General features: G+C 41.5%; 1 protein-coding gene across 3 annotated transcripts in view; it reads left to right on the top strand.

Annotated features, from left to right (window-relative positions):
* LOC311041487 (neurocalcin-delta A) overlaps positions 1–11,179 on the top strand; it is an 83,300-nt gene extending 72,121 nt beyond the window's left edge. For all 3 annotated transcript variants that reach the window (XM_084051876.1, XM_084051877.1, XM_084051878.1), the window contains 3 exons: positions 5,606–5,711; positions 7,811–7,925; positions 8,239–11,179. In XM_084051876.1, the coding sequence (XP_083908002.1) occupies positions 5,606–5,711; positions 7,811–7,908 (204 nt within the window). In that variant the 3' untranslated portion in view covers positions 7,909–7,925; positions 8,239–11,179. The remainder of the gene's footprint in view (positions 1–5,605; positions 5,712–7,810; positions 7,926–8,238) is intronic.
* The last annotated feature ends 3,424 nt before the right edge of the window (positions 11,180–14,603 follow it).

Consider the following 14,603-nt stretch of genomic DNA (forward strand, 5'->3'; position numbering starts at 1 on the left):
ATTGGCCAATTTAATATCCACAATCCCTCAGAACTTTGCTCAGCTCTTTCCAATGCTCATTTGCTAATAATTTTATAGTATTTTTTCTCTCAAGTTCTGTCTATTATGTTTCTATCAGAGCCGTATAGGAGAGTTATGATACTAGCGTCGACTCCCATTGTGAGAATGGAATGCGGAAGTGCTCTGTCTATCTCAATGAGATAGTTCCAATGTTTGGAACTATAGCCCATAGCAGCCCGCTTTGCTGCGAGATCAAAGCGTGACGTTACTCTCCCTTCTACGCTCTGGTTTCTATGGCTTATTGTGCATATTGCTTTTCCTATATTGCATATTGCATCACTTGGCCTCCGTATTGCTGCTAGCAGCTATATTTATTGATGTTTTTGTTAATTGCGTTCACCTTCACATACGATGCAGCCCGCTAAAGCAGGGGCTCTGTCCTGTGGAGAGTGTGTAAATGGTAGCGAGGCTCATAATCAGCCTGGCTGTGGGAGTAATTGAATGAGATGGTTCACGGCCAGCCAGGCTCGTTTTCCTCAGGTAATGACGGAGGAAGATAAAACCACCACTTCGTTCCTCTCATCAATAGTAAATGCCTGCTCTACCTATCTCACCTGCCGTTGGAAACACTGCGCTATCTCTACAGCGCAGAGATGCGTGCAGGGCCGTCCATTGTCTCGGAATGAGGGAAGTGAAGTGAAGTAGGCAGAGCGTGTTCCAATGCAGTCATTTACTGAGATTGAATAGAATACGAGAAGGATAGACGAGGAGTCTCTACAGGAGACTTATTCGCCTTTGGTGCAATGACGAGGAGAAAGAGATAAAGAGAGAAAGAGAGTGTGTGCGTGTATGTTACACTCACTCCAATCTGGGAACCCATCGTCAAATAAAAAGGAAAAACAGCGCCCCCAGCGTTTTTCACTTTTGCATTTGACTCTGGGGGGGGAGGGGGGTGATTAACTAGACCTATGCTGACTGGAAACCAGGGTTTGGACATGCCCTCAGCCCTCCACTTCCGGTGGTGCGCCTATGTTTTCATTCCCACTAACAATATTTCTCCACGGAACACTAACACCATTTCTCCCAAAGAATGGGTCGTTTTGGTTATAAGCCCACTTGTTTCTATGATGAAAGTTAAAATGTTACTAACTTTCGGTGGTTTTGTCGGCTCTGAGGACGCTATTGTTAAATGAGTTTTGGTTTGTTTCCAGTGGGAAGCGAGCGCACAGATGTAAATCCCGCCCACTACATTTGATTGGGTAAAGCGTGGCCTGCTTCCTGATCTGAAGGCACGCCCACTTGTAAGCTAACACGCACACGTTCTGAACGGGGCTCCCGACAGATTCAGTAGCGCAGCTCTGAATCTGTTCTTGAGAGATTACACTCACTCAAGCTGTGCACAGCTGGCTCTGTTTGCTTCAATAGCTCAACAAGTGTCTCACGCCGTCTGTCCCCATTTTTGTCTGCCTGTCTCTTTCACCTGTCCTCTGTCCCTCTCTCCTTCCCTCCCCATCTCCCTCCTTTCCTGTTTCTGCCATGGCCTGGTAGGAACATACTGTAACAACCAGGACACCAGCACTAATGCTTTCCCTTGAAGTCTCCTTCACTGTGATCTCAGGGTGATAGATTAATTACATAATCAATGAATTAATCAAAGTATCATATAATGAGATTGTAGTAATGTAATAATTGGTTTAGTAATGTATCATGTAACAGTTCATAATATGTGCTTGTGCTATTTACAACTTGGCCAAATTGTCAGAGCTTGCCTTTGTTATAAAATGAAATGTTCAGTAAGATGTTAAAAGGATTTAAGATCCTTTATTACAACAAAGTGTTATGTAGTTGTATTTGGCAGAAAAGGCTCTGCTGCACCCATTTATAGTCATAGTTTTTTTTTCTACTGCGTAAACATGGTAAAACATTTCAAAATGTCTATGTGGGTTGAGCATTTACCAGCATTTTATAGATTATTGCAGAATATGTGCAGCATCCTGTTACGTTGTTATTATTTTTCTGTCATTTGTTATGGTGTAAATTAACTGCACAGATTGATCAGATAATGGAAATAATAAGAATCAACAGATTCATCTCAATCATTAGTTGCAGACCTACTCCAGGTATGCCTAATGGTCATGGGTGTTGGTTCTGTGGAGGAACATTCCTTCTCCCTGTCTGTCTCCACTGAGCATCTCTGCTGCTCCGGACTTGTCCAACTCTACGGGTGGTGATGTTAAAGCAACCCCACCGAATGAATAAAAAATCACACCCAGTGTGAAGTGGGCGGTGTGGTCACAGTGGTCATCACAGTGATGGAAGTGATTCACTTAAAAAAAAACATTAAAGTGCTTTTTTTAAGTGCATAGTCCTATTTCTAGGGCTATGCACATGTGTCATGTGTTTCTAGCCAATCACAGTCCTGAATAGAGTCATGGTGGCCAATCACGGTGCAGGGTTAGGGGGGTACAATGGTGGCCAATCACAGCGCAGGGTTGGGGAGCTGCAATTGGGTCGATGTCCAAACCTCACATATAGGGGCGGTTGCACCGCCCAAAAAGATGCACAGAAGAGCCTCTGCTTTATTCTCCTTTGGGCATTCAGGATGCAGGATAGAACACGCTTTGTTTAGGCCAAGTGTGTATGTGTATTGTGTGTACATCTGTGTGCACAATGCATGCATGTTTGTGTATGTATGTGTGTGTGAGAAAGAAAGCGAGAGATGGGGACAGTAGAGGGACAATATAATAATGGCTAGACAGAACTTAATACTCTATTGTCTTAAAGAGAGATTGAAATTATCCTGCCATAAGGCAATGTAGGAGGTGAGAATGGAGATACAGACAGCCATTTATCCTGAAGGAGAGACTCGAGTAGGTTGGGTGTTTTGTGGAATGAGAGAGAGAATCAGACAGCTACTTATTATGAAGGAGGTGGTGCCTGCATGTTCGTGAAGAAATACCTAAATAAGCTACGTGTGGAAATGGTTTAAAGTTTAAACTAATTGCACCTCCTTGTCAGACCTCATATTTAAACAGCCTGGAAAGCGTTTGCAGGGTTTGCAAGATTGGCGTTGCATTATTAAGCACTTTTTTAAAGTTTCAAATGAGCAGTTTCACACCTTTTTTGACATTTCCAGTCTCTGTCACTTTGGAGGTTAATACTGATGTGGCAGATGCAGCTTCCAGTTAGCTTATCATCAGAATGCTTAGTGCTTTTTAAGCCCTATTTTATACTTATATAAAAAATAAAGGCGTTGTGAGCTTGTAGATCAGCTTTGTTTTTTAAATTGAAGTCTTTCAAATAGTGTGAAAATACTTAGCTTTTTTACTTATAATGGCATGACCAAAATAGGGACGACAGGGCACATTAGGACCTCATTTTTGTAGGGGCAGATGCTGTGAAAAGTATGTAGTTACCAATCATGCCCAACGGCTATTTCCTTTTGGTCTGGTGGGAATGGACTGAAAACATAAAATAAACATTCAAAGCAATTAAAATGATTATCGTTACTACCAGGGATGGGGCTAAACTGAACTGAAGCCTGATAATAGCAGCCATGGCTGGTTGTACCAGAGATACAGCTTGTTTCCAGTGCAGACCAGCCCTGGTAGTGTATAATGTATAATGGGAGACGTAACCAGGAGCTATTTAAAGCTCCCACTGCACAGTAATCACAATCAGCGCTCCTCTGTTCGCATGTCAGCTCCCATTCCCCTCAAACCATGGCGCTCATTAGAAATAGACAGAGTGGGCTGTGATTTCGCTGTTTACTGCCAATCTGCCTGCAGTGTAACAAGAGAGGAGACACAACAATAGTCTGAGTATGATCTGTATGCGTTTGTTTGTTTCGCACTCTCTCTACCTAAGCATTAAAGGGATAATAGTAGAATTATGATACCCATCAACAAATTAGCACATTGGAGCAGATTGGCAGCCATGTCAACCACATGAACGCTTGCGTCCCTTTTCGGGGCATGTCATAACAGGCGAACATAGCGTAAATAGCCGATCTACAAGCTCCCAATGTGTTGTGAGCCTGTAGATCGGCTATTTTCAGCAAAGAGATTTGGTGTAGAGGGGAAAAAGGAGGGGACCAAGTAGAATCCCCTGTGGCACCCCAGTCAACTAAAGCAGGGGTCTTCAACGCTTTCAGCCCAAGGACCCCCTAGCTGAGAGAGAGATGAAGCAGGGACCCCCTCTATATTATATAAAAATTGTGTTTCAGATGTAACTTTTTTTGTTTACTTGGTCTGCTCTCTTTTCCCTCTACACCAAACACCTCTTTGCCAAAAAATAGCCGATCAACAAGCTCACAACGTCTCGCAGCGCGAGGCGTTGTGAGCTTGTAGATCTGCTATTTTTTGGCTAAAGTTCTCCTCAGAAAAAGGATGCGAGGGTTCAAGTGGTTAAGGTAAAAAGATTTCGCGGGCCCCCTGTAGTAACTCTGAGGACCCCCTAGGGGTCCCGGACCCCCTGTTGAAGACCTGTGAACTAAAGTATATAGGGTTTAAGTGGTTAAATAGGTATAATGCCATGGTGTTACTGGACAAGGGATACAGTATGACCACGGACACACACAGACTATTCTGTGTGCTTGTTCAGAGTCAGAGTATATTCTGTACAGTTGTAATAAAGACTCTTTTGTTTACTACGCGACAGCACACATGCTGCTGCTGCAGTACAAGGTCAGCAATTACACTTCTTCTCTTTTGTCTTGGACTTCATCAAGTCAATTCTCACAGCTGAGCAAACTGAAGAGCAGCGGCAACAATTATATGAGCTGAAAAGTAAAGTTGACAACAGGGTCAGTCTGACATTTCCTCAATACATACACAGGATGATACACAGAACACTAGCTGTGCAGTACTCATTGATGGAGACGTTGCAATAGAAATCAGCCAAACAGAAGCGAAATGTCTGTCTGACTCTGAATGAATAACTGACTAAATGAATGAAGGACTGAAAAAGAAAAGAGACTGGAATAAGAGGGAGAGGGAGGAAGCAAGGAAGGAAATGAGGAAGAAAATACTCGTCAGTCCAGGAAAGTCGCATTGTGTGTAGTTGTGAGGGAAAGTGTGTGTGTGCGTGTGCGTGTGCGTGCGCGTGTGTGTGTGTGTGTGTGTGTGTGTGTGTGTGCGCGTGTGCGTGTGTGTCTGTGTGTGTAACAGGATAATAGGCAAAGCGTTGACGTTGCTTCGCATAAAACAGGGGCACTGTGTTCCGAGGCTTGTGTCTACAACCACGCAGACAATAATGACTTTTATTGAATTTGTTTCACGAAGTGTTTCTCTTGGAGTTCAAAATAATCTGGGTGGCTTGGGTGTGTGTTTCCTTTCTTCTTAAAGATGACTTTTATTGCTTTTCTATTTTAGTATCAGAGTCTGAACTCTGAGCATTGGTTTCTTTTCAAATAAAAAAGTGCCATAATAATGGGTATTGCACCAAGTACAACGGGTATTCTGTCAACGGGTACAGCTGGTATTGCATAACTGGAGGGGCAAGTAGGGCATTAATTTGTAAAAAACAATGTTGAAATATGGAGATGCAAGATGCAAGGTTTCTGCCTGACAACATACTCTTCATGCTCATCTGTCTCTTCACGCAGGCGATCTACAAGATGGTGTCATCGGTGATGAAGATGCCCGAGGACGAGTCGACGCCAGAGAAGAGGACAGAGAAGATCTTCAGGCAGATGGACACCAACAGAGATGGTAGGCTGACTTCTGCCCTCAGTCCCAGCATGTACTCACTCACATCACCAGAGAGTACGTGTTTCATTTTATGATATTGGTTCGATGTTTACTTGCCGGTTTTATTGCACCAGCTTGAACTGCATTTCACCCAGGTGTTGGATCTATTCTATTTTCAGCGTAAAAATATTCATTTTAACTTTTTACAACATATTTGTGTGGGTTTGTTTTTTGCTTTATCAGAAATAATTTGCTATTGTTCATGTATAACAACCCTTCTACAGCTGGAGAATAGTCTGTAAACGGGTTGCATTACATTTTTATTGCTCTGTTCACGGTCTTTGTCTTGCTAAAAACAATACATTCTTTTCACTATCTATTCACCTGAAGATGGAGTGCCTTACTGTGTGTTCTCTTGTATTTTCCTTTGTTTGGGGTGTATAGAGTTGTATATTGTGGGTTTTTTGTTGTTGTATCTTTTTGCCAATTATGGCTTGTTTCATTGAATGTGATGTCTGTCTATCATGACTTGTTTTCTTCACCTGTAATCTATATCTTAACTGCTGTGCTGTCTTTGGCACCTGAATTTCCCTCGCAGGATCGAGCTTATCTTAAGCTTCTGAATAACACAGAGATTCTTCCAAAAAACGAAGAAATAGGGTTGATACCACATCGGTTTCTGCAAGTTAAATAGATTAGATAAATAGATAAATAGAGAATAGATAGTTTCTAAGTGAAACCGGGCAATTCTCTACTGAATCCATTTTTAAACTTGCAGGACAAATCTATGGTGATGGATAATGTTCCTGTATGTCTGTCCAGGCAGTTAATCACCTTCCTCTCCTTTGAAAGGAAACAGCTTCATTCAACTTCCTTAGCACAGACATTCATCAGAAGGCTGCTCTGTGAATGGCGTACTAATGCTACCTGATGGACTGACTTAAAATGTTAATGTAACCCTGTGTGTGCACATGGAACCAAATGGACCCTTAACAGGTCCATTGTAGTACTTCTTGTGTGGCTGTCTGCTGCTGTTATTGAACACAGCGCACAGCTTCTCCATCACTGAGTCATGTACTTCAGTCTATGTGCACTTCAATGTTAACAAGAGCTACCACTGACCTGCAATCATACACAAAACACAATGCACTTATATGTGACATGTCGATAGACACTCAGACTCATGCACGCACAGGCATGCGCCCCACACACACACATGCACACACGCATGGAAAGGACAGAAATACAGGTATTATGACAAGGAGGGAAGGAGTGTGTGATGATGAGTGAAGAGACAGTGGGAAGATGAGAGGAGATGGAGGAGGAGAAACGTAGCAGGGGAAGGAGAGAGCCTGAAGACGAGAGGAGAATATTGACCTCACGGTCATTGAACTGTGCTGTCTTTCTTTGGTTCTCATGACTGGAATCACGAGTACTGGAGAGTACTTGTGTGTGTGTGTGTGTGTGTGTGTGTGTGTGTGTGTGTGTGTGTGTGTGTGTGCGAGAGATAGGAGTTAGTACTCCTCAAAAGGAGAATAAAATGCTGACTCAATACTGCCACCTCTTGGTGAGAAGTGTGCCTCAGTCATAGTAACGCAAACACGTGAAAGAGTGAAGAAAATAAGTCACAGACTTTTCTCTTGAATATCCAACTCTGAGTTGTGTGAAAACCTTCATTATGTTTTAAAAAAAAGGTGTTAATAGCTTTTCTGGGAGCTGCCAGTATAAACACCACCCTAATGTCACTGTTGGGAGACTAAGACAAACATACCAGTGACATAATAAGAATAAGTATAAGAATAAGAATAATAGTTCACACAGTATATTTGCTGAATATTTGCTTCCATAATGTCATAGTGTCTTGTGTGTACTCTGCTCTACAACTATTCAATGGTGGAGAAATGACATAACGTTAATCACTCCTTAACCTTAATCATTTGTGTGTGTGTGTGTGTGTGTGTGTGTGTGTGTGTGTGTGTGTGTGTGTGTGTGTGTGTGTGTGTGTGTGTGTGTGTGTGTGTGTGTGTGTGTGTGTGTGTGTGTGTGTGTGTGTGTGTGTGTGTGTGTGTGTGTGTGTGTGTGTGTGCGTGTGTGTGTGTGTGTGTGTGCGTGTGTTCCAGGCAAGCTGTCGCTGGAGGAGTTTATTAAAGGAGCGAAGAGTGACCCCTCCATCGTCCGCCTGCTGCAGTGTGACCCCAGCAGTGCTGGACAGTTCTAAACTAGGGGGTCAACATGGTAAGTAAGCCTCTGTTTGTTTTGCATGGAGCTAAATATTGTTTGTGTCAAGAGCAGTGGTCGAAAAAGTACTCAAATGTTTTACTAAGGTAAAATGTATCAATACTGCAATGTAGAAGTACTGTGTTTGTACTTTTACTGGTACTTTAAGTACATTTTGATGCCAATACTTTTGTACTTTTACTCAAGTACATTGTTAATTCTGGACTTTTACTTAAGTAAAGAATTAGTACTTTTTCCACCACTGCCCAACACTGAGGCACAAATGATTCAATGCAACCAGATTGTTAACTGTGTAGATTACCCTTTGCAGTGCTTGTTTGGATCAGTTCAAATAGCCTTTACCCTCCACATGGAGAAGACTGAAGAAGAAGCAGAAGATGAAGATGATGATGAGGATGATGATGATTAAGAGGAATACAGGCCTTCAAATATGCACTGAGGATTCGAAAGCAGAGCACAGGAGACAGATTCTCCAGCACTTCTCAGACCAATTTGTCTAAATCCCTCTTAAGTGGAGACTGAACCCCCCAAAGGATTCCCCAGAACACCACCCGCTCCTGCCTCTAGATTGTAGTTGACTTGGATCCTGCCGTTTTCTCATTGGCATGTCATTGTACACAGAAGGCCTACAGTATGTTGTGTATATAGGAACTGGAGTCCTTCTTATGGTATCTGCCTGGTTCTCTGTGCCCTACCAAGTTCCTAGTGGGGAAACCCGGGTCCTCTGAGCTCTTGTTGTGTATAGTCAGAATGTGTACATGGGGGAGTACGTGAGAGAGAGATGATTATGATGATAATAGCGGTGGGTGGGGATGTTGAATGAAAGGACATAGTTTTTTAGTTGGGATTATTTAACCTGCAAAAAGGAGTTTTGATGTTTGTCCTTTTCTCTGAAAAGGAACTGGTTCTAGTTTCTTCTTTTTCCCCCCAATGTGAGACTGTGTTTGTGTTTTTGCAAACTTGACATGCAAACTCATTTTATTCATATTTCGTGCTGGGATTTCAAGAGTCAAGAAGAAAACGTTGAATTGATATTGTCTATTGCATAAGTATATACACCCATTTGAATAGTTTTGACTTTGTGAATGATCGCAGATGTAATGAAGGATAAAAAAGCAGCCCTGCATCTAAACCTCCTCTCATGGGGTTTCTGCATATCACTGAACATTTGATTTGAAAACATGATATAATTACGGTTTGTAACTGACCTCTGTCTGAAGGAAAAGTAGAAAACTAGCAACTCCTTGCAAATATTTGTTCAAAACTTTTCCTGGTGTGTTGATAAATCAAAGCACATAAAACATGAAAAAATACTTCAGTTAAATGTCCAATTCTCCAAAAAACGGTCATTGTTAAAACAAAGTATTATTTAAAAAATAATATTATTATTTTTAGGGGATATCACGCATGCAAATCTGTTTATTTTCTATTTTATTTTATGAAGAATGAACAGACAAAATGTCTTTTTAGGTGTTATAAATGGCGCATGTTGAACAGTTTTTCATAAGCTGGATAAGCATTGGGACTAAACCACATGTATGCATGTGACTTATGTGCATGTATGTATATCAATATCAGTGACTAAGGACAGAGCCGCCGTCCAGCTCTAAACCAGCTACTGTATGTGTATATGGTCATCATCAGGGTTCGATTTGCTGTGTGTGGGGGGGCGGGGATCCATGCCTCAGCTTTTAATATCCCCCCCTCTAGTTAATCATTTTTATCGCCATTGGGGATTATGTTTAATCCCTGCTTCTGGTCAAACTGAATTAAATACATGCATTTCCTTTTGGGAAATGTAGACTGATATGTTCGATATTTATGTTTGATGATATCACAATTTCACAATTTTGTAATTTTGTCGTCCATATTTTGGGCAAGTTGTTCCAAATCTCTTTTTTTTTTTTTTTTTTTTTTCATTTAAAAAACAGTAGAACTAGAAGCTAGCATCATGACACGCATGTTTGTAGACCGGCTTTGTTTGATATTCGTCGTAGGACAAAGTATTTAAGGCTTGAGTGGTTAAGAAAATGTCCCCTCCTCTGTTTTCTTGTACAAATCGAACCCTGGTTATCATTATACTACCACCAGTCAGTGTGTGTTTGTATAAAGCATATACTGCCAAAGCCTACATAGTGGTTGAAAGGAATAACTTCACAAAGCAAAAGAAAGTAGAAGAACACATACTGTACTGTAGGTGTGCACTGTAAAATGTGGATGCTGTATAGACATACGTAGATGTGTGCTTTTCCTTTTTTGACTGAGCTAAATTAAATTGTGACCCATTTGTATAGTTGATCTCTGCCAACCTCCAACAGGGATTTGAGCCATGATGACATAACATATTGTTGATGCACTAGAAGACTGAATCATGTAATGAGATTCATGTGCAATTGGCTATATTCACACAGCGGCCATTTTTATGGGGGGGGGGGGGTATGGCGTAATTATTAGAAAAATGGCCACCATGTGAGTATGGACAATAGTCCCTCCATACTATATGTTTTACACACTCTATTCTGATTAAGTATCCCACTAGCATGAATGAAAATTTTACCCAAGTATTACTAGATATTACTAGTGTTTAAAAAATAATCAGCCTTCACTTTGTCCTCCTTAGAGATGGTCACACATCAGCGCTGGGTTTCCCATTTTAGCTTTAACATAAACTTTGTCAACTTGATATTGGCCACTTTCAATCCTGTGTCCCTATTTTGGGCATGTCATTATAGGCAAAGGTTCTTTTTTATTTTGAAAAAAATATCTATGAGAAATATTTCTTTGCTAAGATGTTCTGGGAAACTCAAACCTGACTGAGTGTACCTAAAACCCCTGTGTCTGACAAAGTGACTTGAGTTACTGAAAATTAGGAACATTTTTGAATGTTTGTATTGAATAACTGCTGTTTTGTATTGATGAACGTCATCCACATTGAAACAACTGAGGATCACAACTGCTGCAATGTTAGTGTCACGTTGTATTGCTTTTATCGTATTTCTCCTTTTGTTTTACCTTAAAGCTGTATCAGGTGTAACATTTCTGATAAACACAATAGCATCTTGTCAAGTGCCAAATAAAAACAAAAAACAGTATTGTATAAATTTATACTGAACAATTGTTATCTGTTGAACAAAATGTTTGTAATTGTTGCATTTTTAGCTTTTGTATGGTATCCTGTATGTAGTGACTAGTTTTTGAACACAGGATGTCGACTTTAAAAAGCAAGAATTAAATCAGCAATTTTTGTGCTCTAGCATTGATGTTGTCTGTTTTATTGCATAATGTAAGTAGGTTTAGTTAGCTTTTTTTTTTATCTTGCATGTGGTGCTGATCTCATTGTAATGGTGTGCAAAGGCAATCGGGTCAACGTTGTAATGTGCTGCAAGTCCACCAGATGGGACTACTGAGTATTGAATATTCTAGTCCACACTCCATTTAGCTGTTGTCAAGCAAGTCAGTGTTTAGTATTGGAATGATTGCATTTAGAAACCATATAATTGAGGTGATGAGGTGAAATGTAACTGGTTCATTGTTTTCCACGTATATCATTATTAGTATGTATTATTATTATTCTATTTTTATAAGATTATTAGTAGTAGCAGTATTGTTGTTATTGTTTCTATTATCAAACTATACGTAGAGTATCAGTATTAAAATGTTTGAGTTAGGTGTATTATAGCCAGTAATAATTACTGATATTGTAGATATTGTATAAAATAGAATGGGGCAATACATTTCAAGCCCAAGTGCATTATCAGAGCATCTTACGATCAATCAATCAATTGTGTTCCGGCTTGGTTCAATGGAACTAACATAGTAGCCTACTTGAAGTTGCATCACAATGATAACTCATTTTTCAAGGTTTTAAAGAAAAATACCATTATATTATTTTATTTTGTTTTAAATTAAAATCTTTGCGTTTTGCCAATTAGTTGGGGCCCACTTGCAATATCCTCCCAGTTGAGAACCACTGAGTTAGACCAAGGTGGCAGATAACAGATACACCTACACAAACTTTTAGTTTGGAGGCCTATGTGAGCCTCGGGCGAGACATGCTCCTCTTCCCCCTAGTACCGTACACACATGGGCGTGGGCGTGGAGAGGAGTGGTAGGACTACTCAAATCCAGAGGGAGTTGCCTCCTAGAGATGACAACTTTCACCTCTACATGATGTGACCCTCCCAAGCACCAGCCATATCAGATGGAATGCAATCTAGGTAAGTGGGGATATACTCCCAGGAGACCACGTCAATGGGAGTCTTTCTGATCCACAGCTAGCCGCAAAGACATCAATTATGTGCTTTTCATTTTACATATTTGATGCATGTGAAGAACTGAATCCTGTCATGACATTCATGTGCAATTCACACAGTGCAGTGGTCAGTTTGCTACTGTGCGGCTTACATAGATATTGTTCAAAATGTTCCCATAAAGTTCATCAGCCTCATCTTTGTCCTCTTTACAGCTTTTCACACACAATCTACCAGCATTGGGATGCCCATTCCAGCTTTAACGTGGACTTGAAGTTAAATAGCAGAAACATGTGGCGTAAGTTATTGCACTGTCAGAGTGTCAAGATCACGACCTCTGTCCGCCCGTGTAGTGCGCCCTGTTTTGACTGTTTGCCATTGAGTATACCTCTGCCCCTTGTCCCATGTCCTGCTCCTATTTCCCCTCAGCCAATCTCCTTTATTTGACCCTCTCCCTGAGTGCTGTCAGCTGTGAGGACCAGCTGAGCCTGGTTGGGTGATAAGCTCCTGAGGCTATAAAGACTGTGCTGTCCTACATGTGCAGTGCTGGGTAAAGAGTAGTCAAGTGAATTTAGTTACTGATGTGTCTAAGTAAAGTCTTATCAACTTCATCATTGTCATCTCCTGGGTTTGGTTGGCTTCCGTTCCTGACACTGAGGCCCATGCAACAGATTCATGACTGGGATTTTTCTCTATCTCTCCTTTTCCCATGTCACTCACCGTTATGTAATGGTGCTAAAACGACATAAAATATTTTCAAGACTATTTTCATGGATAACGTGTAATCCCCTGCTCTCAGGGCTCTACCTGGTGGGCTACCTGCTGTGCCCAGCGGGCTATCCACTGGGCTCTTTAAAGTGGTTCTGTCCGATCATAAGAGATTCCCCATATCGCGTCTCTTCAGTCATTTAGCATAATGGTTCTTGGTTTGCAGTGCCAGTAGGCCAAGGAAGTAGTCAACTCCACACATTTATAAGTTTTATATATTTTGATTTTTTTAACTTTAATCTATAATAAAGTGGAATTCAATGGCACTCAGATCAGGCTGAGATCAAGCTATGGAGTCACGTCATAATAAGTACATAATAGGTGATTGACATCATGGACTGGCAACATGAAGTCAAGGTTTCTTTATTGTTACGTCTTGTGTACAGGTACACAAGAGTGAAATGATTTGGTTCCATTGTTGGAGCTTTAATCATAATCGTAAACATCTTTTATTTAATTAAAATTGCCTTATGGGTGGATGGTGGACGGGCATCACAAACGTAACATGCCCATATGGAGAGCACATTAACCTAGATCCCTAGAACTAGATCTAGTATAGTCTAGAAAATCTTTAACAGGGGAAAAAAGGAATAATCAATAGAGAACAGTTTGACCGTTGTCCCAGCACTTATGGTGCTTTTAGGTGCAAGGTTCTTACTCCTCCAGGTGCTGGCCTACTTGGGGTGATGCATGATGGGCTATATTGGCTATGCGGCGCAAACGTGGCGTGAAGCCAATCCGTGAAGCTGGCGATTTGGGTTGGTCAATCAGGGAAGCTAATGCTTACAATCTCCTGAACACAGTGATAATTACATACACATATTCCTGATATTTGTGGTTGTTCGGTTCTCGGAAAACGTTGGTCCATCCGAATTGCCATTCGGCACCTCACACCTCGGGTCATAAGAGACAGCTGTAAAGTGACCTTTGCCAGTATACTTGGCAATATTCAACCCACAGGCTGCCTACCTCTGATCCCCTAGAGGCAAGCCACAAGTTTCCCAGTCCTATTTTTCTTTTCTTTGATCAGATCATTCATATGCCTAATTGTCCAGAAGAAGCTATAGCTATCTAATGGCAATGGCTCTAGGGCTACGAAGCCACTTGGTAGCATCTGAAACAGTCATGGTTGGCCGTGGTGGCTAGGAACTTCGATAAGCCTGTAAGCTTTGCTGACACTATGTCCTGAATGGAGGAAAGCACAATCCTCGGCACTGCATTTCTGTTGAGATCGGTACAGTTCCCACACTAAGTGCAGATGCAGCCAGACATGGTGCTCTCAGTGGTACTTCTGTAGAAGGCCCATAGGACCTTGGGGCATATACCAAACTTCTTCAGTTGCCTGAGGTAATAGAGGTGTAGCTGTTGTGTGTTGTGTCTTCAGAACCTGGTCGATGTGCGTCCCGGGTGAGTTACTCAGTGATGTGGACACCAAGTTGCTGATCAGCGGCGCTATCGATATAGATGGGGGTGTGCTCTCTGCACGTGTCTTCCTGTATAGCCCTCGATCAGCTCTTTGGACTGGTCGACATTTGGGGCTAGGTTGGTCTCTTGGCCGCCATTGTGTCAGGTTTGCCACCTCCCTCCTGTAGGCTCTCATCGGCGTCACGTCAGTAATCAGGCTATCTTTCACTGTTGTGTCGTCAGCTAACTTTAC

The sequence above is a fragment of the Gymnoscopelus microlampas genome (assembly GCF_963454915.1).
Source record: "Gymnoscopelus microlampas genome assembly, chromosome: 3".
NCBI lineage: Eukaryota > Metazoa > Chordata > Actinopteri > Myctophiformes > Myctophidae > Gymnoscopelus > Gymnoscopelus microlampas.